Here is a 27,926-nt window from a genome sequence, read left to right as displayed (position 1 = left end):
TTCATATACAGGATCATTGATCAAATTAGGATTATAACAATGGATAACTAATGACGTGTCTATATGGTGGAACATATAGAGCATTCTATATACTGAGAGTGCAATTCTAAGTTCTACGCATGGATTCAACGAAGAATTAATAAGTCAGTGAATTTAGGTTATAAATTCTTGATCTGCTTATTGGAAGCTCGGTTATATAGACCCATGGTCCCCCCACTAGTTGAGACAATATTACTTGTAAGACTCATTTAATTGGTTTTGATTAATCAATTATAATTCTCAAATTAGACTATGTCTATTTGTGAATTTTTCACTAAGTAAGGGTGAAATTGTAAAGAAAAAGTTTTTAGGGCATATTTGTTAATTAAGATACTTTGTATGGTTCAATTAATAAATATGATAAATGACAATATTATTTAATAATTATTTATAGTTATTAAATAGTTAGAATTGGTATTTAAATGGTTGAATTTGAAAATTGGCATTTTTGAGGAAGTAAGATGTAGAATTGATAAAACTGCAAAATTTGCAAAAGGGAGGCCCAAATCCATAAAGCCATGGCCGGCCACTTTATAGGAAATATCATCTGATATTTTCATTATTTTAATGTCAAATAATTCAAGCCTAACACTATGTGGTATACTATAAATAGATAGTGAAGGCTTCAGGAAATATACACTTTCACATCTTGTTTCCTTCAGAGAAAAACCTGAGCCTTCTCTCTCTATACCTAGCCGCCACCTTCTTCTCTCTCTTTCTTCTTCATTCTAAATTTCAAACCTCTTAGTGATAGAGTAGTGCCCACACACAGCAAGTGATACCTCAATCATAGTGAGGAAGATCGTGAAGAAAGACATTCAACAAGAAGGAGATTCAGCATTACAGAAAGGAGAGAAAGAGATCCAGGTTCAGATCTTGATAATACTCTGCGACAGAAAGGATACAAGGGTTAGAGATCTGAACGGAAGGAGACATATTATTCCGCTGCACCCAATGTAAGGTTTCTCATACTTTATATGTGTTTAATTTTATAATCGTTTTAGAAGTTCATATTTAGGGTGTTAATCAACATACTTGTGAGTAGATCTAAGATCCTGATAAAATAATTTCCAACAAGCATGGGATTATAATGAAAAATAAGAAGGCAGAGAAGGGAGGCCAGTATGATGGTTGGTATAGGGCTTTGGGATGTCCATGGGTTTTTACTGTTTGGTTTTATGAATGTTGTCCTGCTATGGTCAACTCTTTCTGTAAAAGAGTTTCATCTACGATTCCAAGGATTCTGAATTGGAGCAACACCATTGTGACCAAAAATCCAACTCTTCGAGACTTGAAGGGCAAGATTTTTGATTTGCCGTTGAACAAGGTAAAATACAGTTTCTTTACTGTTTTTTTTTCAGTTTTATGCTGTTGTTAATATTTTGATTTTTTAATTGTTTTTTTTCATTTTTATATTCTGTTTGATTATGCTGTTCAGTTAAAGATCAAAAACATGTGTCCTACTGATGAAGAGAGGCAGAAGCTTCAACTTGAAGGTTTATTTCTTGATGAGTCTATTGATGACCGTGGTATATCAAAGCAAACATTTGAGAGTGGGTCATCTTCAAAGAAATCTGATTCAGAGGATATTGATTTGATGAAATCTAAGTTGGAGATGGTCATTTCGAATCAAGCATCATTGGCTGAAGACTTCATATCCTTGAGGTGTTTTGTTGATCTTAATTTCAAGTCTGTAATGGCTGTAATTAAGGATATTCAGGAGAAGGTTAATGCCATTCATCGTCGTCCTTCTGATGAGGTATTTATTCATAGTTTATTGTTTCTGTTTTTTCATACTTTGTTTTTAGTTTCTTTACTGTTTCATTTAAGTTGCATTTGTGTTGTTTGAATCAGGGAAAGTCATCTGATGAATTAGTAACTCAAGATTCTGATGATGATGATGATGCTGAGGATGATGAGAAGGAACTGCCTAATCCTGAAAATATTGATTCCGACTCCGATGATGGTGATGAGTTGGTTAAAGATGGTGGTGATGTTGATGATGCTGATAAGGTTGTTAATGATGTTCCTCCTTCTGATGTGAATCCATTTGAGGTTGTTGGAGGCAGTGATGAGAAGGCTAAGGATGTTGAGAAGCCAAAGGGCAATGAGTCTGGATTAAAGGGGGACGATTTTTTTGATGGGTTAAGCCAGCTTGAAATAGATGATGATCAAGTTGTGTTGGCTGGCTTGGAGGCTGTTGGTAAAATCCATGTAAGTGCATCTTGATTTGTTTGCAAGAAAATTATGTTTCATTTTGGTTGCTTAATAGTTTTCTGTTTGTTTTGCAACTGATTAATTCCAGTCTTTGTTTTTTTAGGTTCCCCAACCCAATCCAGATGTTGTTGGTGAAAAGTCAGCTGCCCTTCATACTGATGAAGAAACTGAGGACACTGTATTTGATACACCTCTGTTGGATAAGAGGAAGCGTGCTCCGGCCTTGAAATCTACTTTTGTTGATTTCGGGTCGGCTGATGTGGGGAGCACTCCAATGGAGTTAATGTCCTCAGGTTCTCAATCAGTTGGGGATGATAGGGATTTTAAATTGGTTACTTATGTGAAGGGCCTTTATGCTCTTAATGATTCATTTGCTGAGCCCGTATCTCCTGAGATTGAGGCAAAGTTTGACGCGTGGATTGGTCAAGGCTTGCTTAAACATCCTAGGTGACTATTTTTATTAAATCTGTATTTGTATTCTGTTTTATTTTTCAGTTTTATTCTGGTTTTAATATTGTTTTTTTGTTGTTTGTTTGTTCTTTTAGGCATTACAATTGTTATGTTGATGGTGCGAAGAAATTTTCCCCGAGTTTTAGGTTAGGTGTTGATTATGTGGAGGATAAAACATGGTTTTATCATTTGGCTACCTACGACATGTTTATAAATGACTCGGTAAAGTTTCCATTTTCCATTATAGTTTATGATAGTTGGTTTTCAGTTGTTTTTAATTGTTTTTAAGTTTAGATACTGTATTAAAGTTTTTAAACAGTTGTTCAACCTTTTGATTTGTGTTTCTGTGATGTTTTTGTTTCAGCATATGAACACCATATTCTATTACCTTAGGAAAAAAGGTAAATATTCTTCCGATGTGACATTGAATTTTGCGACAACTGATTGTCTCTTTGATGATTCCATCCAAGCTTTGTACAACAAATTTAACAAAGCCAAGTCAATGAAGACTAAGATGTTGCACATTCACGCTGCCCACCCAATAGCTCATTACATTCGAGGTTTGCGCATTCCGTTTTCTAAGCCTTGGTATGAAGCCGATCATGTGTTATTCATCATCAATCTAAGGAGGGAAAGTCATTGGGTGTTTGGTCGTCTTGACTTGAATGAAGGGATTCTGTTTCTGTATAATTCTTTGAGGACTGCGAAAATGAATGCTGCAGCTAGGAATGCCATGAAGGCTTATTCTGTGTTGCTCCCTTTGTTTTTTGATCTCCTTGGTTTCTGGAAGAATAGGTCACATGCTCCTGCTTTACGTTCTGACCCTACAGGTCCTCTAAGAATTGTGGAGATTAGTGGTCTGCCGTCTCAGCAGAAAAAGTGAGTTGTTTCTTTTAAGTTTATTTTATGTTGTTTTTTAGTTGCTAAACTGTTTTTCCTTTTTCTGTTTTTATAGAGATTGCGGCGCATATGTGGCTGCATTTGCCGAGTTCTTCATTCATGGAAAAGATGTTCCTGCAGATTTTGACATCGAAGTTTATCGTACTCGACTTGCTGCCCTTTTCTTCTCATATGGCCAAAGGAAAATTGATGAAAGTATTGATAGCGAGGATGAGAAGCAAAGCAAGTCTTCTAAGGCTTCTAAATTGAAAAGTAGGGTCTTTTCATTTGGTGACTATTTGGTGTTATTGGTTGAATCTATTATCAGACAATAGTTAGTGTTATTGGTTGAATCTAGGTATTATATTTAGTTTTATACTCTAGATCTGGTTTTAAACTTTTAGGATATTTGACATTAATCCTTATAATATGTTTATTCTATATGTTTGTATCAGCAAAAGTTGTATGTTTTTCTAATTGTTCAAGTTTTTATATACAGTCGCACGACTATATAAAAACTATTTTCCAACTATATACAAACAATGTACTTGTATTTTAAAATTGACTATCAATGTATTGTATTCACTGTTTTTTCATTGCTACTTTTTTCTTTAATTACTTATGTTTTATCAATTCTTATCTGACTTTTTTTAAAACTTTAATGAAGAAGTTATTTTTGTACTAATTATTTAAGAAGTGTCAAAACTGTAACAAAACAATTTTGCAACTATTACCAAACTGTTTAAAAATTTTAACAAATAAAATCCCATGTGTATAGAATATAACATATCAACCTGTTTGAATTCTCACACAGAATTAAACAATTCAAATAATTCATATGTATATATTTTATTGCTTGATTGTTGCATGTCTTTCGGTTGTGCCCGTGTTGACCACATTTGCTGCACCTGTTATGTTTTTTTGTATCCCATTCAGATAAAAACCTTCGTTTCCTTGGTCTTCCAGATCTTATTTTCTGGTTAGGTGGCAGAACAATGAGATCTTTTATGTTTTGTGGTACATCCCATGTTGTGTGATTGTGTACCGGATATGTTGAGCCGCTGTATGTTTCAAGCCATGTTCTTATCGTGTAATAACCTGAACAATAGTTGTAAACATTCAAGTTCATCTCTTTTATAACAGCAAGCGCATGAGCACACGGTAACTCGTCAAGTTGGAATCGATTGCAACTGCATGTTTTCTCATTCAGGTTGATGACCCATGATCTGGTTAGTTTTACAACTTCGAACATGGTCTCGTTTATTGGCTTTACCTACGAATTAAGTAAATTTATAAAATTGTTATTATATATATAAAACGAAAAATAAACTATTAAGAAACCGTAATGCAACTTAAAAATTTAAGAGATTTTACATTTTCTGTCATTGAGTCCACAAAGTTGTTAACTAATTTCTTCTCTGGTGTAGGTGTTAAAAATGTTGTTGTTTTCTGTGCCTTTTTCCTGTTTGTGTATGTCCATTGTTGTATCAAAGCTCTCAATGACTCCATCAGTGTTGTGATTGGTAGCTCTCTAGCTGCTAAGTTTGCTGCATTTAGAGATTCAGCAATGTCTGAAGTCATAGTTGAATACCTGTTGTTTTTGCAGTGGTATCTTGACCATTTATGGTATCCAACTTGTTGTAAATATGGTCTGACATGGATGTCCAAGCTGACCAACTCGCTCATATGGTATTCAAATTTCCTCTCTATGTATGCTCTGGCAGCAGTGAAGAATGGTTTATCCAGCTTGCTTGCATTCTTCTTGAAGGTTGCTTAACAGGTGGTATACACAATAGCAATGCATGATTTCTGGAAATACATGAGCAGCTGCCTTAATTATGCTCTCATGTCTATCTGAGATCAAGCATTGTTCCTCTTTAATCCCATATGTTTCTCTTACTTTTGTGAAAAACCATTGCCATGAGTTGTTGTTTTCTGAATCCACAACAGAAAAAGCTAGTGGAAAAATGTGCCCATTTGCATCTTGTGTACAAGCAGAGAGCAATGTACCTCCATATGTTGATTTAAGGAAAGTTCCGTCAACAACTATTATAGGTTTGCACTTCTTCCATCCTTTTATTGAAGCATCCAGTGCGACAAACAAGTACTTGAAGCTGTTGTCTTCCTCTGTTTGCATGTGCACTATTGTTCCGGGATTAGTTTTTTGCAACATGTGCAAAAAACTTGGCAGCAGCTTGTATGATTCGTTGGATTTTCCTCGTAATTCTTCTTGCGCATGCTCTTTGCTTCTCCATGCTTTCATGTAGTTCATTCTCACCCCATACTTGTGTTTCATTTCTCCTCTGATGTCTTGTGGCATTTGAGTTGTTTTTATGTTGGTAAACCGTGGCTTGATGTAGTTTCCAATCAATTTCGTTGTAGCTTGTCTTTTGTCGGCAAATCTTATGTTTAGATCACAAGTGTGTATCACCTTGCTGTCATACTTTCGAATGATGAATGACTTTGTTGGCCCGTTTCTGGATGCAGTTAGTGCCCATTTGCATTTTGGATCCAAACAACAAATTTTGTATGTTCTTGCACATGATTTTTTCACTCTGAATTGGAAGTTGTTCCTAATTGCATAGAAACCAAGCACACTCTGGAGTGTTTCTTTGTCTTTGTATATTTATGCTTCTTCTATTTCAGGATGTTGCGGATCTGTGATTAGTAGTTCGTCATAATCTGTGATTTCTGGTTCACTGTTTTTGTTGTTTTCCAGTTGCTCAACTATCTCCTCTGCCACAAGTTTTGCATAGTCCATGAAGTCAAAATTTTCTGCCCCATCTTCCGGTTCTGTAGCTTCAATTGTATGTTGTTGATTTGTTGAGTCTTCTGTTGTTGTTGCATTGTATTCGATCGGTTCGAAGGCGCTTGGGTTGTTGATGACATTCACACACAATGGGTATGTTGTGAAGTCGAGGTCCTTCAGTTTGAGTTGTATGTAGAAATGCAGGCTTTGATCATCCTTTATCCTCAATGGTTGGTATCCTTCCTTCACTTGATATTTCAGTTGCAAAACAGTGATTTCTTGGTTGCATTCCAGGACATCTTTCATCTTCTGTTGTAATTCTTCATAGTTACAATTGGCTGAAATGTAATGTCCACTAGCTTCATAATTTTCATAATTCATTCGATCATCAAATTGTCCATTGCAGAAGACTAGGAATGGAATGTCTTTCTTTTCCTGTGATTTTGAAATGGTTATTAGTGCAAGGCAACGATTTTAAAACTGGTTTGATTTTGTTATGAAATAGAGTACAAACTTACTTCTATTTTTGTCCCTTTGTTCAAGCATTGTATTTCCTGTCCTGATTCCTGCTTTTGCCATTTTTATTTTATTTTTTTGCTGTTAATAAACTATAAGGAAACTAAAATAAAACTATTAAGAAACGTCAAAAAATATTTCAGAAACTAACCATTTCTCAAAGTGTTTTCTACTTTCTCTTTTCCAAAATAAATTCCTGCAAAAAATGTAATTAAACTATTATAAAATAATTATGCAACTGTAAATCAACTTAAAAACCACAACTCTTTACTCAAATTAACATAGTTGTTTCTCATTGTGACTTTTCATCATGTTTATTTGAATCAGATCAATTTCCAACTATTATAAAACTAATTTGCCACCATTTACATAAATCGTACCTTGTATATCTGCTAGTTTTTGGTACACGTCAAGTGACACTCCTTCATAATTCGTAAACCAATTTAAAACGATATTGCAACTGTAAGGCAACGCACAAAATTAAAAACAGCCTTATTCGTAACATGTGGTTCCTTAATTAGAATCAGATCTTATTTTTTGTTTTTAAGAATCTGAATTGCCTGTTGTACACCAGTGAATCAACCAGAAATGCAACTGAATATAACGTATATTCATTGGTGAAAATTTTTTCATATCATACCTTTTTTTGGATTCGAGGGGGAGCTCCAGATCTGTTTAATTACATTGCTTCAATCTGGATTTTCAAGGCTCAATTGAGCGATTTTGAATGATAAAAACTGAAATCAAATGTTTAATTTCAGTTTCTTCACGGTTTTTCTGTTTTTTTTTTTTTTTTGTAATTTTCTGTTTAGATCCTTGGAGTTCTTCTTTTCCAATCAAATTTCCTAGGAATTTATGGTTGTTCTACGCTCGATCTGGTTTCATTCTGGTTGCGTAGTAGATTGGATCGATGGAGGTTTCTTCATCGTCTCCGTTCGTGACGTGCAGCTTAAGGTATAGGCCAGGTGGTATTTTTGTAATATTTTCAATGTGGGATGTATAAATGTTGATTGGGCCGGCCCATAGTAATATTGTAATATTTTACCCTTTTTGAAATTTTCCTATTTTTTCCCTATTATTAAAGTTCATTACGAAAAAATTCATATCAGGTATTAAATAATTAACTACTTATTATATTTATATCTCTATAATCATATGAGGAAAACACTTAACATGATGTATGCATTTTAGAGAACAATATCTGCAAAATTATTTTAGGTTAGTATATATATACCTCTATAAACACAATTCAAATATTAAATTGATTAAATCTAAACAAATAAATAAATTAATAAAAGTTGGAAAAAAAAATATGTGATTTGTTGAATGCTTACTGGAATTGCTTGATCACTTCTCATAAAAATAAAAAACTTGTTATACTCTATATTATACTCATAAAAAAATAAAGATTGGATCTTTAGCTTAAATCAATAATTTATAAAGTAAAGAGAACATATAGTTAAATCAAAAAATAAGAGCAACATGAATCGAAATGTATATAATATGATATTTTAATGATAAACTGTAATGAAATTTTTTAATCTTTAATTTTATACTAAATTCAAATAAAAGGTGTATTTTCATACCATGATTGAAACTGGTCATTTATTTTATAATAATACAAGTGAAAATTAGGCAAATGAGAGAAAAGAAAGGTTTTATATAATATATAAGTTGAAAATTGTTTTGAATATATGAAGAAAATAAGCAGATGAGAGAAAAGAAAGATTTTATATAACATATAGTTTATGGGATCGGTAAAAATATGAAAGAAAATTTTTTATGTATACATGTATACGTATTAGAAAAGTTAGATATATTTTTTTGGAATTTATTTTTTATTTTTTAACTTTTTTTTAAATATTTTATATTTTTATAGAAAATTAAATAATAGTAAAATATTAATTTGTAAATTTATGCTTTAATAAAATATTAAAAATTGATAGAATTAAGGAGAAAAAAGAAAAATAGCTTTGGAGAAATTTTAGACCGCCTCATACTTCTTCAGATTTAAAATTTAACTAATTTTAAATATCAAAATTTGAAAATAATTTTTAATAAAAAAATAAATAATATGAACAAATTTATTATTAATTGCAACACTTTAGGTGGATTAATTATATTTAGGTTTAACTAACTACATGGATGCTGACCCTTAATGTGACAACATCTAATAATTTGTTATTTTTTTTATTTAAAAAAAAAAGTCACCCAATAATTTCTCATAAACCAAGATTCTGTTATATAGCCACATTTTATGTAGAATAGATCATTTAGTTTTTAAATTATTTTATAGTATTTTCTATGCCATATGTGTAAATTTAATTTTTAAAGCCTAAATTTGATATTTAGATAAAATTTTTCAAAAAAAAAAAATTCTGAAAGCTATTTCTTCTCCTTTATTCAAGTACTTTACTTGTGTTACCTCTTAATAATCTACCTACCGACTTCCGTTCACCAGTTACACATCCGGCGACTAGCAGCTCAAATAGACTCTGGATATGAGATCTCCACCACCAAAAACTAGAGAATCGAACGGATTCTACCACAGTTGAAGATTTAGAATTTAGTTTCTAAAACAGAAAAACGAGTTTCCAATGACACTTCTCATGAATTCTTTTGGGCATATTCTTCATTTCCATCAACAATTAAGATGCAACTACTTCAGGGAGTCAAATGGAGTCATCTGGTGGTCAAACTGGGACCCAACACCTAGGTTAACCTGATACTAGGTCCCAATGCCCATGTTGACATTTTGTGAACCTGGGCAAGTTCCAAGTATTTTTCCCGAGAAGTCTCTGGGGTATTTGTTTTTACAAAAATAGCAAAGATACAAGTGTTCTTGGGAAGCAAACGAGACCATTTGAGGGCCGAAATAGGGACCCAGTACCTAGGTTGACATTGGTGATGGGCCCTCTGCCTAGGTTGACATACAACATAGTTTGCATGTTTTTGTTGGGTTTTATGCCCTAAATAAAATTCATTTCAATATAATCAGATTTACTTATTAATATAGATCAGAAATAACATTTAATCTTGCATGGTTCACATGATTTATTTCATGATTATATGTACATAATGTATGAATTCATCTTAAACCCTTTTTACATACTTGATCCTGTTTATTATGTTGTCAACACATTGGAAAGTAAACATGACTATGTGAACAAAGTTTCCTAGATTTATCAGACACAGGGTTTTACTGATATGATAATCTACAACAGAGTTTACTTGCATTTGGAGAAATGCTATGTTCTTTCCAGAGCATTGGCTAAAGTAAAGCTCAGGTTGGATGCATGGAGTATGCATCAAAAGGGACCGATAATTAACTTTGACTTAGATTTATTAAACTTACCGTAATATCTATTCAAGTTAATATCGCCTAGTTGATCCTAGATCAAATGATCTTAATCCTGTTATGATTAGGCTCGATCTCAAGAGGCTATTTGTGTTCTTTGATTTGTTAGTTAAGCCTACTTTTAGGTCAGGGTGATACGTACATTTTGGGAACACGGTAGTGCAATTGAGTGGGAGCGCTAACATAAACATGGAATCTATAGCTTCTATCTGGCGAATAGTAAGTAAAGGATGATCTCCTTCGAGCTTGACCAAACGAAAATAAATGGTGGAGATCTCATTTCACATAAGTTGAAATATCATTTATACGGGGTTAAGTGTTTTAAGGATTAAATACATTGTAGGGTGTAACGGTAATCTAATCTCTTTACAGTGTAGATCATTCATATAGAGGATCATTGATCAAATTAGGATTATAACAATGGATAACTAATGATGTGTATATATGGTGGAACATATAGAGCATTCTATATACTGAGAGTGCAATTCTAAGTTCTATGCGTGGATTCAACGAAGAATTAATAAGTTAGTGAATTTTAGTAATAAATTCTTGATCTACTTATTGGAAGCTCAGTTATATAGACCCATGGTCCCCCCACTAGTTGAGATAATATTGCTTGTAAGACTCATATAATTGGTTTTGATTAATCAATTATAATTCTCAAATTAGACTATGTCTATTTGTGAATTTTTCACTAAGTAAGGGCGAAATTGTAAAGAAAGAGTTTGAGGGGCGTATTTGTTAATTATGATACTTTGTATGGTTCAATTAATAAATATGATAAATGACAATATTATTTAATAATTATTTATAGTTATTATATAGTTAGAATTGGCATTTAAATGGTTGAATTAGAAAATTAGCGTTTTTGAGAAAATCGGATGCAGAAAAGATAAAACTGCAAAATTGCAAAAAGTGAGGCCCAAATCCACTTGTATAGGGCCGGCCACTTTTGTAGGAAATTTAAACTGATATTTTCATTATTTTAATGCCAAATAATTCAAACCTAACCCTAGTGGAATGCTATAAATAGATAGTGAAGGCTTCAGGAAAATTACACTTAAATTTTCTATTTTTCCTTCAGAGAAAAACCTGAGCCTTCTCTCTCCCTATCTGGCTGACCACTCCCTCTCTCTTTCTTCCCTCTTGAATTTCGAAATCCTTAGTGTGAGAGTAGTGCCCACATACAGCAAGTGATACCTCAATCATAGTGAGGAAGATCGTGAAGAAAGATTTTCAGCAAAAAGGAGTTTCAGCATCAAAGATTCAGAGAAAGAGATCCAGGTTTAGATATTGATAATGCTCTGCTACAGAAAGGAATCAAGGGCTAGATATCTAAACGGAAGGAGTCATTATATTGCGCTGCACCCAATGTAAGGTTTCCTAAACTTTATATGTGTTTATTTCATCGTTTTAGAAAGTTCATATTTAGGGTGTTAATCAACATACTTGTGAGTAGATCTAAGATCCTGGTAAAATAATTTCCCACAGTTTTTTCTCCTCAAAGACATATTCTACTCCAGTCATTCTTTTGATTTTGATCCAAGACAGGGTATGAGACCTTGTTCACAATCTTCAATGCTTTAATAAAATGAGTCACGAGAAGCTCACTAAGGAGCACTTAGCGCCTAGGTTGATGTATAGCCTAGTGCGCTGAGTTCGGCTTATTAAATTCTAGTTCCATCTCGAGCATCTGATATTTTTTTGTATTCAACAAGAACTAATGATTATGATGAGTCAAATTTATTCTTTGATATTTCACCTTTTCGGTAAAGCGAAGTACTAACAAATTAGTTGTAAATCAAGAAGTTTTGAGTCTACCAAATTTCACGGAAAGTAACATTTCTGAGAACTGGCAGACGACTTCACCATAATTAAGAAATTGATTAAGTGATGTGAAAATATCACTTAGACATCAAAAAATATAAATCAAGCACGTTTCCCATTGATACAACATCCAAGTTGACATCAGAATGTCAACCTGGGAGCTGGTTGCTAAACATCCTTCAGTAAAACGATCATAACTCATTCAATATTGATCTGATTAATACGAGTCAACTTGTATTTTAAAGATCATTTCAAGCTCTTTCAAGAACTATCTCACACGCATTTCGTAATTTGGAAGATTTCAAGCTCTTTCAAGAGCAATATTTATTCGCAAAATGCCTGAAAAACAATCCAACGGATGCAATTTGAGCTCCGAAAGTTGACGATTATCATCCAAAGTTATTTTAGCCATTAGATCATCATCAATGGCCAAGATGAGCCCACAAATATTTTTTCACATTTTTGTATTATTTTATTAATATTTTAATGGACATCCTTCCCTATCAAAGGGTAGCTTCACTAGCTCATTTTTCTCATTCTGAATAGTATTCATAAGGTCAAAGCATCTCTATTAATTTTTCTCTCTAGAAATCTGAGCTCTTTTCTTAGTCAATTCTCTTATAATTCTTGTAAGAAATAAAAACTTGAATTAGACGTTTCATTACCATTTTGACATAGAGAGTGAACTGCTATAAATTTTGTGTGTCCCCCTTTATTACTTACTTAACTCATTACTTATCTCTCCAATCTAGTGAGTCAATGTTGACTAATTTTTAGTGTCAACAGTAAGTATTTTAGTAAATAAGTTGCTTTTTTTTTTTAATTTTTATGTAAAAATTTCATAATTATTGACTTTAATTTTAAAATAATTGAAATATAATTCACAAAACATTAGAATAAATTATTTATGTATAATTTTAAATTATAATTTGAATAAATAATTTAATGTATTATAAAATTAAAATTTTAAGTTTTGCTTGTCCAAGACTTATTTTAACCCAAGTTCATGGTGGGATATTATATTCACTGTTTTACCCATAGTATAATTATGGCCCCAAATATGGGTCAAGGCTTAATTTTTTCAATCCCATGAAATATCTAGTCCATCAAACATGGCCTTAGTATCTTTGAAAAAAAAAAAAACTCTATTCTCAGGTGGAAATTCATGTAAGAACACTACACGAATTTAATACGAATTATATTTGAACAAAACTAATTTGGTTGGGTTAAAATCAATCCTTGTAACACAAAATTGACATTAATTGACCCATTTATATTTGATGTTAGGTAATAGTAACATGCAATTGTTAAAATTTTATACCCTAAATAAAACTCATTTCAATATAATCTTATTTACTAATTAATAGAGATACAAAATCATTTTATGTTGCATGATTCACATGATTATTTTCATGATTATATGTTTAATATATAAATTCTATTAAATCATGAACATATAGTTACTCAAGATTATAGTATTGTCTACACAGTAATAAATAATCATGATTATGTGTTTCAAACTATTTAGTCAAACAATTTATCAGTATATTGGATTTATACTGACGTCATAATCAACGATGTGGTTTACTTACACCCGTATAAGTGGAATGTTCTGTCTAGGGTATTAGAAAGTAAACTTGTATCAGATGTATCGGCTATACATGGGACTGGACTGATATTGACAGTAGAAAAGATATCATAAACTTACCACTATGCCTTTTCTAAGTCGACGTCTCTTAGTTGATCTTATGTCGATCTAAATCCTAAGATGGTTAGATTTTAGCTTAATTGTACTATATGAGTGTTGGATATATTTTAAAAGGATCTAGATTTACTAACAAGTATGTTTCATTAACATCCTAATATGAATTCTAAAACAATGAAATAAACACATATAAAGTTTAGGAAACCTTACATTGGGTGCAACGGAATATAATGACTCCTTCCGTTCAGATATCTAGCCCTTGATTCCTTTCTGTAGCAGAGCATTATCAATATCTGAACCGGGATCTCTTTCTCTCCTTCCTTTGATGCTGAATCTCCTTCTTGTTGGTTGATTTTCCACAGTCTTACACACTATGATTGAGATACCACTTGATGTGTGTGGGCACTCACTCATTCACTTAAGGAATTCGAAATTTAGAGAAGAAAAGAGAAGGGAAGAGGTTCGGCCTATAGAGAAAAGATAGAGGCTCAGTTTTCATCTGACAGAAGTTCACAAAGTTAAGTGTGAATGAGAGCCATCACTATCTATTTATAGGTAACCACCTAGGTTTATGTTAGAATTATTTGGCATTAAAATAATGAAAAAATAAATGATAAAACCCTATAAGTGTGGCCGGCCATGGGCTTTGGATAATGGGCCTCACTTATGCAATTTTGTTTGTTTTATCATTCCTGCATCTGATTTTCTCAAAAACGCCAATTTTCAAATTCAACCATTTAAATGCCAATTCTAATTATTTAATAAATAAAACTAATTATTAAATAATTTTGTCATTTAATATATTAATTAATTAGACATATAAAGTCTCTTAATTAATAAATAAACCTAGAATCTCTTTTCTTTACAATTTTGCCCTTGCTTAGTGAAAATTCACAAAGTAGACATAGTCTAACTTTAGAATTATAATTGATTAATCAAAATCAATTAACTGAGTCTTACAAGCAGTATGGTCTCAACTAGTATGGGGACCATGGGTCTATATATCCGAGCTTTCAATAAGTAGATCAAGAATTTATATCTTAAATTCACTGACTTATTAATTTTTCGTTGAATCCATGCATAGAACTTAGAATTGCACTCTCAGTATATAGAACGCTTTATATGTTCCATGATATAGACACGTCATTAGTTATCCATTGTTATAACCCTAATGTGATCAATGATCCTCTATATAGATGATTTACACTAAAAAGGGATTAAATTACCGTAACACCCTATAATGTATTTTATCCTTAAAACACTTAACCCTGTATAAATGATATTTCAGCTAAGTGAAATGAGATCTCCACCATTTATTTTCGTTTGGTTAAGCTCGAAGGAAATCATCCTTTACTTTCTATTCGCCAGATAGAAGCTATAGATTCCATATTTATGTTAGCGTTCCCACTCAATTGCACTACCGTGTTCCCAAAATGTACGTATAACCCTGACCCAAAAGTAGGCTTAACTAACAAATCAAAGAACACAAATAACACTCTTGAGATTGAACCTAATCATATCAGGATTAAGATCATTTGATCTAGGATCGACAGGTGATATTGAATTGAATAGATATTACGGTAAATTCTAATATATCTAATCAAAGTTCAATATCGGTCCCTTCCGATGTATACTCCATACATCTGATGCTGGTAAACTTTGCCAATATCCTGGAAAGGACATAACACTTATCCAAGGTGTAAGAATACCTATCGCTGATTATACCATGTCAGTCTAAATCCAGCGTTCTGACAAATCAGGGAATAAACTTTCGAACATATAATTAAGATTATATTCCACTGTGTTGACAACACTATAATCATTAACAAATTGATATGTTCTGGACTTAAATAGTATTCATACATTATGTACATATAATCATGATATAAATCATGTGAACCATGCAACATTAAATGTTATTTCTGATCTATATTAATATGTAAATCTGATTATATTGAAATGAGTTTTATTTAGGGCATAAAACCCAACAAACTCCCACTTGCACTAATATAAAACAAAATGTGCATTTCAAATAATCTCAACACCTTGATTTACAAATCAAGTGTAGTAGTAGTAGTAAACTCCTCGTAATAGGATCTGACAGGTTGAATTAAACACAACCTCTTTTCCACCATTACTCTTCCTTAATCACAAAATCATTGATAATGTGAAATTCCTCTCTATATGTCTACTCTTTTGGGATACTGGATTCTATACCTTTGGCAACTACTTCTTGGTTATTCAGGAAGTAACCCTAGTAGTTAAGGCAGGTTGGAACGGTGCCACAGTTGTATAGAACTTTCCTTAGATTGAATAAGTACCTTTCCTGCAACTTTAACATTCAGTCCCTTTCTGGTAGACCTAAAGACTTCAGATAGGTTTTTACACTTCTCCAAAATCACTATTCCACCCCCAAAGTAATCACCATTTTATCAGTAGACTTTCTAACACAAAGGCAAGTCTTGAAATCTGATGTGGTGTAGTCTAAGAGTTTTAAACACACCCTTATCGACTAACATATAGTTCCTCTTCTTAATCTTAAGATTTACTTTATTGTCTTCCAATGTTCTTCTCCTGGATTAATCTGATACCTACTCATTACTCCCACTCAACAGTAGGTGTCTGGTCTAAGGCATACAAAAGCATATCTAAGACCTCTCACTGTTGATTTAAGAAATTCTTTCATGGCTTTATCTTTTCTGGAATAGTTGAGACTTTTCCTTAGATAAATAAAATCTATGCCTAGAAGTCGAGAAGCTTCTATAGATTGCCATTAGAAAGAAAATGCTTCAGCATCTTACTAAAATAAGTAACTTGCATTAGAGTAAGTAATTACCAGGTATACCACAAGCCATAGGTATAGATAAACTCAAACCTATAATACTAGGAACAGGAAGTTTTGTTAAGTCCATTGAATAGACTTATTAACGAAAGTTTCCTTTTATGTCCTTGTAATAGAAAAATTTAGGTTACTCCATGTGAATGGATTAAACCATAGTTCTCTTGGCTTTTCTTCTTAGTTTCTTATCTTGACAATCCATTACTTGTTTAAACTCACAATGGATTTTAATCACTAGTGTCTTCCAAGTCATAAGAAGGTGAGTTCCTAGAAACTCTCCCACTACGACAAGGTACCGTGAATTATGTCTAAGAAAACTAAATGGTATTGATCTCTTCGGTTGTGACAAGACAACAGAGGCAATAAGATCATCATATGTCAAATAAAATGATAGAACACTTTTGGAATCAAGAAAAAATATCTCCTTTATTTTCTACTTTATTTTCAGACTTAGTCATTATCTTAGAAAAGTAGTATTTGTTTAAACAAACACTTTCTTATCTATTGACTATGGGATGGTCCACCCCTAATCACTTAGAATAGCTAACAAACCATGGTTAACAGTTCTAGCTTTTCTTAAGATTTTGATTAGGTCATCCATGAATCTAGTAATGATTTACATTAAGTATACAACCATTGCATCATTCTGAAATTGTATTACCATAGAAGGACTTAGGCAACGACTAGTAACTAATCATCAATATGCAAATCGAAATTTCTGGGGAGGTAAGTTTGGATAAAATTCAAAAATCAATTTAATGATCTTTGAACTGCATATCTACTAACTATTTCTCCACCCCTATCAGTTCGCAAGATCTTTAACCACTTACCTTAATGGTTTTCACCATTGCTAGAAATTCATGAAATTTTTCAAACATTTCAAATTTCTTTGCATAAGGTATAATCTAGAGTTATCGTTTTAAGAATACAACGAAAAACTCATATTCACCCCTGAATGTACATCCATCTGCGAATGAGATGAACTACTTTCAGTGGATATAGGCATATTAACTCTTTGCAGAGATTGATCTTATCAAAACCACTATGAACAAGATACAAATGCCATAGATTAAAAAAAAATGTGGTTGTGTCTTTTTGATGGCTTAGGTTTAGTTACATCAAAGAGTTCTTAGAATAGTGCAAGTGGATCCTGGTCACAGAATACTAAACTCATATTCCATACAGTTTGAATCCATGGATAGAAAATGGTTATTAAACACTTGTGAAAGTGTAACTGTATTGTATTCTGGAATTAGAAATATAAGAAAATTTCTGTTTGGATTCTAAAATTAAAGTCGAAGACTTAAATTTATACCAAATATAATGAGTAATTCTTTCTTGGACCACCACTACTAATTTAAACTCTAAGTCAGATTTTCCCATACAAGTAGGAGATTTCTAAGATTGAGAATTTATATCATTTTGGAATAGAATTTCGGGATTATAATCATATGCGTCATTTAATTTCTGAAGAGAAAAAATAGAATGACACGAAATGATTTATAGACCATTCATCCAATGATATGTTATTGAGCTAATTCGAAATGAATAAGCTAAGAGGAATAAGGATAATTTCGTTTATAAATAAGAATCCAACGATGCTTCGATTAGCGAGAGTCAAAGTAATCTTATTTATACAATCTTCTTGTTTCATATTGTAAAAATACTAGTCTAAGGTGTCATCAATTGATGAACAGCTAGATGTTGCATATACAATATTTATCTTTCGAGATCTAACACTATTATGTATGTCTAATGGTGAAAATCCATTATGGATTTATCTCATTAGAAAAACAAACCAAGTTAGACCAACAATGAAGATTCGAAATTAAACTACAATTTAATAACATAACATAACATGGTTCAATATAAATTCATAAACAATTCAGAAATTATTAAACATATAGCAAGTAGGAATGACAAGTGAAAATACTAAAACATACAATCCTAAATAATTTCCAAGGTCTTCAACAAACTGATATCAGTGTCCCGTTTAGGCGAGAGTCAAAGCTACCATCCATTGAATAGAGTTGTCAGCTCATCTAAAATGTTAAACATTCTAGCAACCTTTTATTCGATCAAGATTGGAATCCAGCGTTGTCTCGTTTAGGCGAGAGTCAAGGCTATTCTATCTTATGAGCTTCCACCATTGTTTCATATTTTGTAAGTCAAATACAGTCGCCACCATTAGGGTGATCCATACCATATAAAACACTTACAAAGCTACTTATCTTTCGAGATTAAACGGTGCTAACTTGCTAATGACCGTTCCTCCATTAGGGAGGATTACTCACTAAAACAAAAGCTATGTAAAACCAACAATGGAGATCGAATGTCCTAATAATAAAACTCATTATTTAAAGTGTATTTTCTTCTAATATTTATTTTCATCTATTTATTTTAAATATATATATTTATTTAATTAAAATTTCCAATTTAGAATGAAAAATTCTAAATATAAATTTTAATTTAATATTTATAAATTTTACTTAGATGAATATGAAAATAACATGAATTATTTCCATCTTAGTAATAATTTCCAATAAATATTTAGAAAAATATTCAATTTAAGTTGTTACAAAATTAATTTAAATTAATTTACAACTCAAATTTAATTTTCTATAAATATATATTGCATTTCGAAAAATTAAAGTATTTAAGAATACTACTTTCGAAAAAAATGCTTTAAAATAAAATAAAAATAAATTCTGGAAAAATTATTCTAATTTAATGTTGGCCCAAAATTAATTAACAACAAAAAATATAATTTTTCCTATTTAATTAAATATATAAGAAAAATTTAAAATATTTAAGTATCTTGATGAAAATCAACTTAAATATTAATTTTCTATTTAATTAAATACACTAGAAAAATACTTCAAACAAAAACAGATAATATCTATCTAGATTTTCATGGACTAATTAATTAATTTTCTAATTAAATATATTTTACTTCATTTATTTTAATTAATCATTAAATGAAAAAATTATTGATTTAAGTTGGTCCAAAATTAAAATAAATAATTTACAACTTTAATCTATTTTTCAAATAAAATACGAAATTTTGCATTTAAGAAATGAAATTTCGAAATTGTGGAAAAAGATTAATAAAATAAAATAAAATATATTTTGAAAATTATTCAAATTTAAGTTATATGAAATAAGATTTCAAACTTAAAATAATTTTTAATTTTAATTAAATAACATTAAAATAATAATATTTAAGTATCATGATGAAAATCAACTTAAATATTTAAATTTTTAATTTAATTAAATGTATTAAATTCAAGAAATAAATAATTAAGTATAGAGAAGACTTACTTATTAATTTTAATTTAATACTAGGAAAAATATACTTAACTTAGATTGTACCAAAATTAATTATTAAACAATTAATTTCACAATCTATGATATTTTCCTAATTAAATATTAGAAAAAATAACTATCTAGAATAATTTCATTTACTAAGTGTTTTTCTAAAATTAACTTTAAAATATTAAATGAAAAATTAAATTTCATATATTTTAAAAGTTAATTATGTTGCTAATTCAATTTTAATTAGGTTAGACTAATATAATTAACCTAATACAATTATTTAAATAAGGCAAATGGGCATTCACAATTGAGGTAGTTCATGTGAGGGGGGCTGGGTTCAGTATGTCGTACCCACTTCTATTGGCCCCCAACTCTCACACAAGGCCCAAAAGAGAGGAATTTAACCTTTAAATAAACAATTGTTATTCATTTAATAAGCCCAAATCTAATTGGGCCTAAATAAATTTACTTATGTCAAAATTTATTTTAGCAACCTAGTCCATTTACTTAGTAAAACTTAAATGGGCTTCCTATATGCATCTAAGCCCAATAGCAAACATATAGGCTCACACAGGTCAAAAGATTTGGATGGGCCCTATCATGTTACTAGGTTTACACAGATGAAAGAAATTGCAAAATTTACCTGTTACAAATTATTTATAAGATCTAATGAACAATTGGACTATGATTAAAATCAGATTATTGGATCTGTCAACAAGTTAATCATAGCAATTTAGATCAAATAAATAATAGGTTTGTAAAAAAAATTTGAATACATAATAATATAATCAAACAATACAAACAAATTACTGATCTGGAATATCTGGAAAGTAAGCTAAAATATCTCAATTTTAAAATTTAAAATAAAATTAAATTTTCAAATAAATATCTTAACTAGAATTCAAATTTAGGTTGTTAGAGAATATTTGAAAAAAAAATTCAAAATTCAACAAACTCCTAAATTTCTTAAATTCTAACAAAAAATCAAAAATATCTAACCAATTTTTCAAATATCAAGTTTATTCAAAATTTAAATTTATTTAAAATTTCTAATAAGATAATATAATATAATATCTTGAATTTTAAATTTAGACATTTTATTATATTCCGAGTCTTATAATTTAATAAATTTAAATATTACTTAAATAAACTAATTGAAAAATAAGATATTTTATATGGTTAGAATATTTTAAAAAATAATAAAAAAATAATAAGTTTGAAAAATTTATGGTTTGAAACCCTAAAATATCTATTCAAACTAAACTAACCAATTTTTCAAATCTACATGTTATTTTTGCCAAAATATAATTTTATTAAAAAAAAAATGTCTAATAAGATAAAATATTAAATCTAACATATTCCTAATCTTATAATTTTAATTAATAAAATATATTTTGAAAATAACAAATTTGAAAAAGATATGATATGGTTAGCAAACTTTGAAATTTGAAAAAAAAAAATTATTTTAAAAAGATAATATTTTAATATCAAAGTAAGATCATTTAAAATTTAATAAAAAAAATAATATCTGATCTTATAATTAAAATAAATAAAATAATCTAAAATTTTAAAAATAACCATAAGGCTCCTTTGTGAGAAATCAAATTTTCAAAATTTAAAGCCTACTAATATCATAAACTAATTTTAATTAATTAAAAAATTAATAAAAATTAATTTTATTCTGAAAATTAGATTTTTAATTGAAAATTTAGATTCTACACAAAATTCTACCAAAATTTGGCTTTTGTTTCAATGAAAAACAATTTTTGAATCAAAAGTTATGACGAAAACAAGATTTCAGGCACAGGGGTATGCAATGCATACCCCTGCGCGCACGGAAGGGGAAGCTTGGCCGAGGAACGAGGCTGCGTGCAGCCTCATTTGACCGAGCATGCTCAGACACGCATGTTGTCTGAAGCGTGTTTGTCCGAGCGAGACCAAGAGCGTGCGCGCGTGTGTGCATTCAAATCCTGATATTTTCGTTCAACTTCAAAAAATCATAACTAATTCATAAAATATCCAAATTAGGTTCTGTAAAAGCCTAAATTTATTAATTTTTCGTCCAATTTCCAGAAAAAATAATCCCATATCGAAATAAAAAATATTTTAGTAACATATATTGCGATTTCTAAATTATCATCAAATAAGCACATAAAACCACATGAAACCATCCAAATCAACATATAACATCGGTTTAATTCATATTTCATGAAAATAAATCATTATCATGGCTCTGAGGCCAGTTGTTGGATATATTTTACCAGGATCTAGATTTACTAACAAGTATGTTTCATTAACATCCTAATATGAATTCTAAAACAATGAAATAAACACATATAAAGTTTAGGAAACCTTACATTGGGTGCAGCGGAATATAATGACTCCTTCACTTCAGATATCTAGCCCTTGATTCCTTTCTGTAGCAGAGCATTATCAATATCTGAACCTGGATCTCTTTCTCTCCTTCCTTTGATGCTGAATCTCCTTTTTGTTGGTTGATTTTCCACAGTCTTACACACTATGATTGAGATACCACTTGATGTGTGTGGGCACTCACTCATTCACTCAAGGAATTTGAAATTTAGAGAAGAAAAGAGAAGGGAAGAGGTTCGGCCTATAGAGAAAAGATAGAGGCTCAGTTTTCATCTGACAGAAGTTCACAAAGTTAAGTGTGAATGAGAGCCATCACTATCTATTTATAGGTAACCACCTAGGTTTATGTTAGAATTATTTGGCATTAAAATAATGAAAAAATAAATGATAAAACCCTATAAGTGTGGCCGGCCATGGTCTTTGGATAATGGGCCTCACTTATGCAATTTTGTTGTTTTATCATTCTTGCATCTGATTTTCTCAAAAACGCCAATTTTCAAATTCAACCATTTAAATGTCAATTCTAATTATTTAATAACTAAAAATTAATTATTAAATAATATTGTCATTTAATATATTAATTAATTAGACATATAATGTAACACCCTAACTACCTTAGGCGTATTACGTGATTTTTAAACGTACTGTGCAGCTCGTTGCTAATCAACGAGGTTTATGGAAAAACGTGATTAATTAAAATTTTGCTTTTTGATTAAACTTATAAACCATTTTACAAAAGGCTCGGGATCCCGATTTATAAAATCATTTACAAAAGTTTAACTGTTTAACTATTACATCAAAATGAAAGTCGTCTAACGACCAGTTACAAAATTCAGCCCTGCTGTCCCGAGGATCGTACGCTCCAGGCCTAACCGCCCCGACATGTACAATCTCATAAGCTCGCTCACGGTCCATCAGCTATAGCCTTGCCTTTACCTACACATGAACATAAACTGTGAGTCGACAGACTCAGTAAAAAAAGCATAATAATACTCATACATGATACTAACTGCCGTGTCCAACACGATACTGAGTCCCGCTACTGCCATGTCCAACATGGTACTGAGCCACTACTGCCATGTCCAACATGGTACTGAGTTCTGAACGTTCATAGGGACGGTACTATTGACACGTAACAACCTGATCGGTCGAACCGGTCACACTCCGGCTGCTGGTCATACTCCAGCCTGTACCGACGTGTTACTATATCCTCCCGATCGGTCGAACCGGTCATACTCCGCCGTCGGTCATACTCCAGCTCGTACCGACGGATACGTCAATAGCACGGAACCACCAACCAAGTGTCACTGATCGGTCAAACCGGTCATACTCCGCCGTCATTGGTCATACTCCGGCTGTCGTAGACGTGACAGGGTTGGATGGTTCGAAGCCAACATACAACTAATGTAATCTAATAGGCTTCCTACATGCACGCTAAACATGTAATCTACATATGCATACTGTTATACTAATCTTACCTGGATTCCGAATTCTGGTGTGCCGGTCAACCTGACTGGAACTGAAGCTGAGCGGCGGATTACTGGCTCCTAAACCATAAAAATCACAACGCTATAAGTGACACGCTAAATCACTTCCCGGGGACTTAAACAAGGAACTAAAAGTTTCCCTATCGATAAAAAGCATGGCGATACCCCCTAAAACATAAAAACGAGGAAAACACGGGTTCTGAAAAATTCCCCAACCGGTAGACCGGTTGCCCAACCGAATTCCGGTTGGGAAATTCAGACCCTCATCCGAATTCCGGATGCACAACCGAATTCGGTTCCTCGCAGCAAGAACATCAAATTCTCATAACTTGCACAATTCAACCCCAAATCACCTCAAACTTTCCAGACCTGTTCTATACCTTCCCTAGAACATATCCAAGGCATCAAAACAACCCAGAAACCTCAAACATGAAAAATGCCATTGGAGCTCAAGCTTTGAGTTCTAAACTCAAACTTGAGCAAAACCACCTAATCATGCATTTCACTAGCTTAATTCTACTTAATCAAGCTTATCTAAGCCTCTGAAAACAATTAAAAACAACAGCAACATCACATAAACAGATTCACTATCTTTTCTTCCAAAAATCACATTTTTGCATAGAAAACTCAAAGCTTTGAACACCTAACTAACATGCTTCAAAACAGCTCAATTAACATCAATTAAACATGATTTAAACCTCAGAAATCAACAATCAAACACAGCAATCACAACAGCCACAAAAAGCATGCATTTACTCAACTTTTCACCATTTTCTTCAAGAAAATAAAGGAGGAAAAATAAGAAACACCTACCACAAACAAGAGTTCCAAAGTTTTGATGAATCTAGCTTGAATTTTGATGAAAAACCCAGCCTTTGAACCACATGCACCCAGCCGAAAATGAGAAGGAAAAGAGAGAGGTTTTTGAAAGCTTTTCTTTGAAAAATTTCTAACTTTTCTAACTTATGATTTTTTTGTAAAATGACAAAGGAATAATGACACCTAGCATAAACCCATTTCAGCCAAATAACACTCAAATAAATAATTATTTTTCAAATAATAAACTCACATAAGACAAAACACTAATGGGGCAAAAAGACCATTTTCCCCCTCCACCATAAAATCATGAAAATCATACTAAAGGGGTATTTTTGGGACATTCTAAATTCCCGGCCAATCCCGACATTCCCAATGTCTAAAACCCGTCCCCAAATTACTAACATACTAAGTTGTGATTTCTACTGAGCCAAACGCCGAGTTCCAAAATACCGGGCACCGGAATTACAAAATAGGCAAGCTACCGAATAACATAAATAACAGTATAATAAATTATTTAAATAGCTATAAATAATTTCATAATTAATGATAAACAACTGCTAATTTCCAAATTAACTAAGCGGGCTTTACAACTATCCCCCCCTTAAAAGGATTTCGTCCCCGAAATCTATCCTGAATAACTCTGGATATTGAGCTCACATATCTGACTCTAGCTCCCAGGTGGCTTCTTCCACCTTACTGTTTCTCCAGAGAACCTTGACCAAAGCTATGGTCTTATTCCGAAGGACTTTATCCTTTCTATCCAGGATCTGCACTGGCTGTTCCTCATAGGTCATGTCCGTCGAGCCGAAGACTCTCATAACCGAGTAAATGAGAGGGGTCGAAACGTATTTTCTCAACATTGAGACATGGAATACGTTGTGCACGTCGATAAGGCTGGAGGCAATGCTAACCGATATGCCACTTGACCTATCTTCTCGAGAATCTCGAAAGGTCCTGTAAATCTAGGGCATAACTTGCCTCTTTTCCCGAAACGTTTAATCCCCTTCATCGGAGATACCCGTAAAAATACATGTTCCCCTACTTGGAACTCAACATCTCTGCGTTTCGGATCCGCGTAACTCTTCTGTCCGCTTCCGTGAGGCAAGCATTCTAGCTTTTATCTTTTCTATTGCCTCATTGGTCCGCTGAACTGACTCTGGACCTAGGTATTTCCTCTCCCCTGTCTCATCCCAGTGGATAGGGGATCTACATTTCCTACCGTACAACAGTTCATAGGGAGCCATCCCTATCGTACTCTGATAACTGTTGTTGTACGAAAACTCTATCAACGGTAGATATTTACTCCATGAGCCTTCAAAGTCCATAACACAGGCTCTCAACATATCCTCCAATATCTGAATTGTCCTTTCGGACTGACCATCTGTCTGAGGATGGAATGCTGTACTGAATTTTAGCTTTGTACCCATTGCTCGTTGCAAACTTTGCCAAAATTTGGAGGTGAATTTCGGATCCCTGTCCGAAACTATAGACTTCGGTACCCCGTGAAGTCTCACTATCTCTCTGACGTACGCCCGCCAACCGATCCACCGAAAATGTTGTTCTAACTGCGTAAAATGAGCAGATTTCGTAAATCGATCCACCACTACCCAGATGGAATCATACATACCCGTGGTCCTAGGTAACCCGACCACAAAATCCATCGTAATATCCTCCCATTTCCATTCTGGTAGGGTTAGAGGCTACAACAACCCTGCTGGTCTCTGATGTTCAGCCTTGATCTGTTGACAAGTGAGGCATCTCGATACGAATTCTACCAAATTCTTCTTCATACCGTTCCACCAGAAGTACGGTTTCAAATCTTGGTACATCTTGGTGGTGCCAGGATGCAGAGAATACGGGGTAGAATGAGCCTCCTCAAAGATCTCATTTCTAAGTTCCACACTGTTCGGAACACAAACCCTGGCTTTATACAAAAGCATCCCACTGTCTGACACTGAAAAGTCTTTGGCTTGACCAACCAATACCTCATCTCGGATCTTCACTAACTCCGGATCTGTCATCTGAGCGACCTTTATTCTTTCCAACAAATCAGATTGCAGCGTTAAGTTGTGAAGCTGACCTACCACAAACTCAATGCTGGATCTAACCATATCCTCAGCTAGCTGGGGTGAGATCTGAACCATGCTAGCTACCTGCCCGGGACCCTTCTCGCTCGTGGCATCGGCCACTACATTGGCTTTTCCGGGATGATAGAGGATCTCACAATCGTAATCCTTCACTAATTCCAACCAACGCCTTTGTCTCATGTTCAAATCTTTCTGAGTAAAGAAATACTTGAGACTTTTATGGTCGGTATAGATCTCGCACTTCTCCCCATAAAGGTAATGCCGCCAAATCTTCAGTGCAAAAACCACTGCGGCCAATTCTAAATCATGAGTCGGGTATCGCTGTTCATAATCCTTTAACTGACGGGAGGCATAAGCGATAACCCGATCGGCTTGCATCAATACACACCCCAAACCCTGTTTGGATGCGTTACAGTAGACTACGAACTTCTCCTCGTCCGAAGGCAAAGCTAGTACCGGAGCAGTAATCAACCTCTGTTTCAGCTCCTGAAAACTAGCTTCGCATTTATCTGACCAGATAAACCGCTGATTCTTCTTTGTAAGCTCGGTTAGGGGCATTGAGATTTTGGAGAACCCCTCCACGAACCTACGGTAGTACCCAGCTAATCCCAAGAAGCTTCTGATCTCTGTCACTGTCTTCGGTCTTGGCCAATCCCTGACGGATTCAATCTTCCCGGGATCCACCTTGATCCCATCTTTGCTCACAATGTGCCCTAGGAAGGACACCTGAGACAACCAGAACTCACATTTCTTGAACTTGGCGTAGAGCTTATGTTCTCGAAGTCGTTGCAGTACCATCTGAAGATGTAACTCATGCTCCTCTTCTGACTGAGAGTACACGAGGATGTCGTCGATAAACACAATCCCACAAATATCGAGGAAATCCTCGAATACTCTATTCATCAGGTCCATGAATGCTGCAGGAGCATTGGTTAGTCCGAATGACATAACCAGAAACTCGTAATGTCCATACCTAGTGCGGAAAGCCGTCTTTGGAATGTCCTCCTCTCGGATTCTCAACTGATGATAACCCGAACGGAGATCAATCTTAGAAAAGACTGTCTTCCCCTGAAGCTGATCGAACAAGTCATCGATCCTAGGTAATGGATATTTATTCTTCACCGTCAGCTTGTTCAATTCTCTGTAGTCGATGCACATCCTCATAGATCCATCCTTCTTCTTGACGAACAAAACCGGGGCTCCCCAGGGTGACACACTGGGTCGAATGAACCCTATGTCAAGCAACCCTTGGAGCTGAATCTTTAA

At 32.9% G+C, this 27,926-nt stretch overlaps 1 protein-coding gene across 1 annotated transcript; it reads left to right on the top strand.

The window, feature by feature from the left end:
- The first annotated feature begins 799 nt into the window (after nucleotides 1-799).
- On the top strand, nucleotides 800-6,853 carry LOC133031165 (uncharacterized). Its single transcript, XM_061104593.1, has 2 exons — nucleotides 800-1,366; nucleotides 1,478-6,853. The coding sequence occupies exons 1-2, from the start codon at nucleotides 1,130-1,132 to the stop codon at nucleotides 1,886-1,888; spliced, it is 648 nt and encodes a 215-aa protein (XP_060960576.1). The 5' UTR covers nucleotides 800-1,129; the 3' UTR covers nucleotides 1,889-6,853.
- The last annotated feature ends 21,073 nt before the right edge of the window (nucleotides 6,854-27,926 follow it).

This window comes from Cannabis sativa, chromosome 1 (genome assembly GCF_029168945.1).
Source record: "Cannabis sativa cultivar Pink pepper isolate KNU-18-1 chromosome 1, ASM2916894v1, whole genome shotgun sequence".
In the NCBI taxonomy this organism is placed as follows: domain Eukaryota; kingdom Viridiplantae; phylum Streptophyta; class Magnoliopsida; order Rosales; family Cannabaceae; genus Cannabis; species Cannabis sativa.
This window is presented reverse-complemented; position numbering and strand designations above follow the sequence as displayed.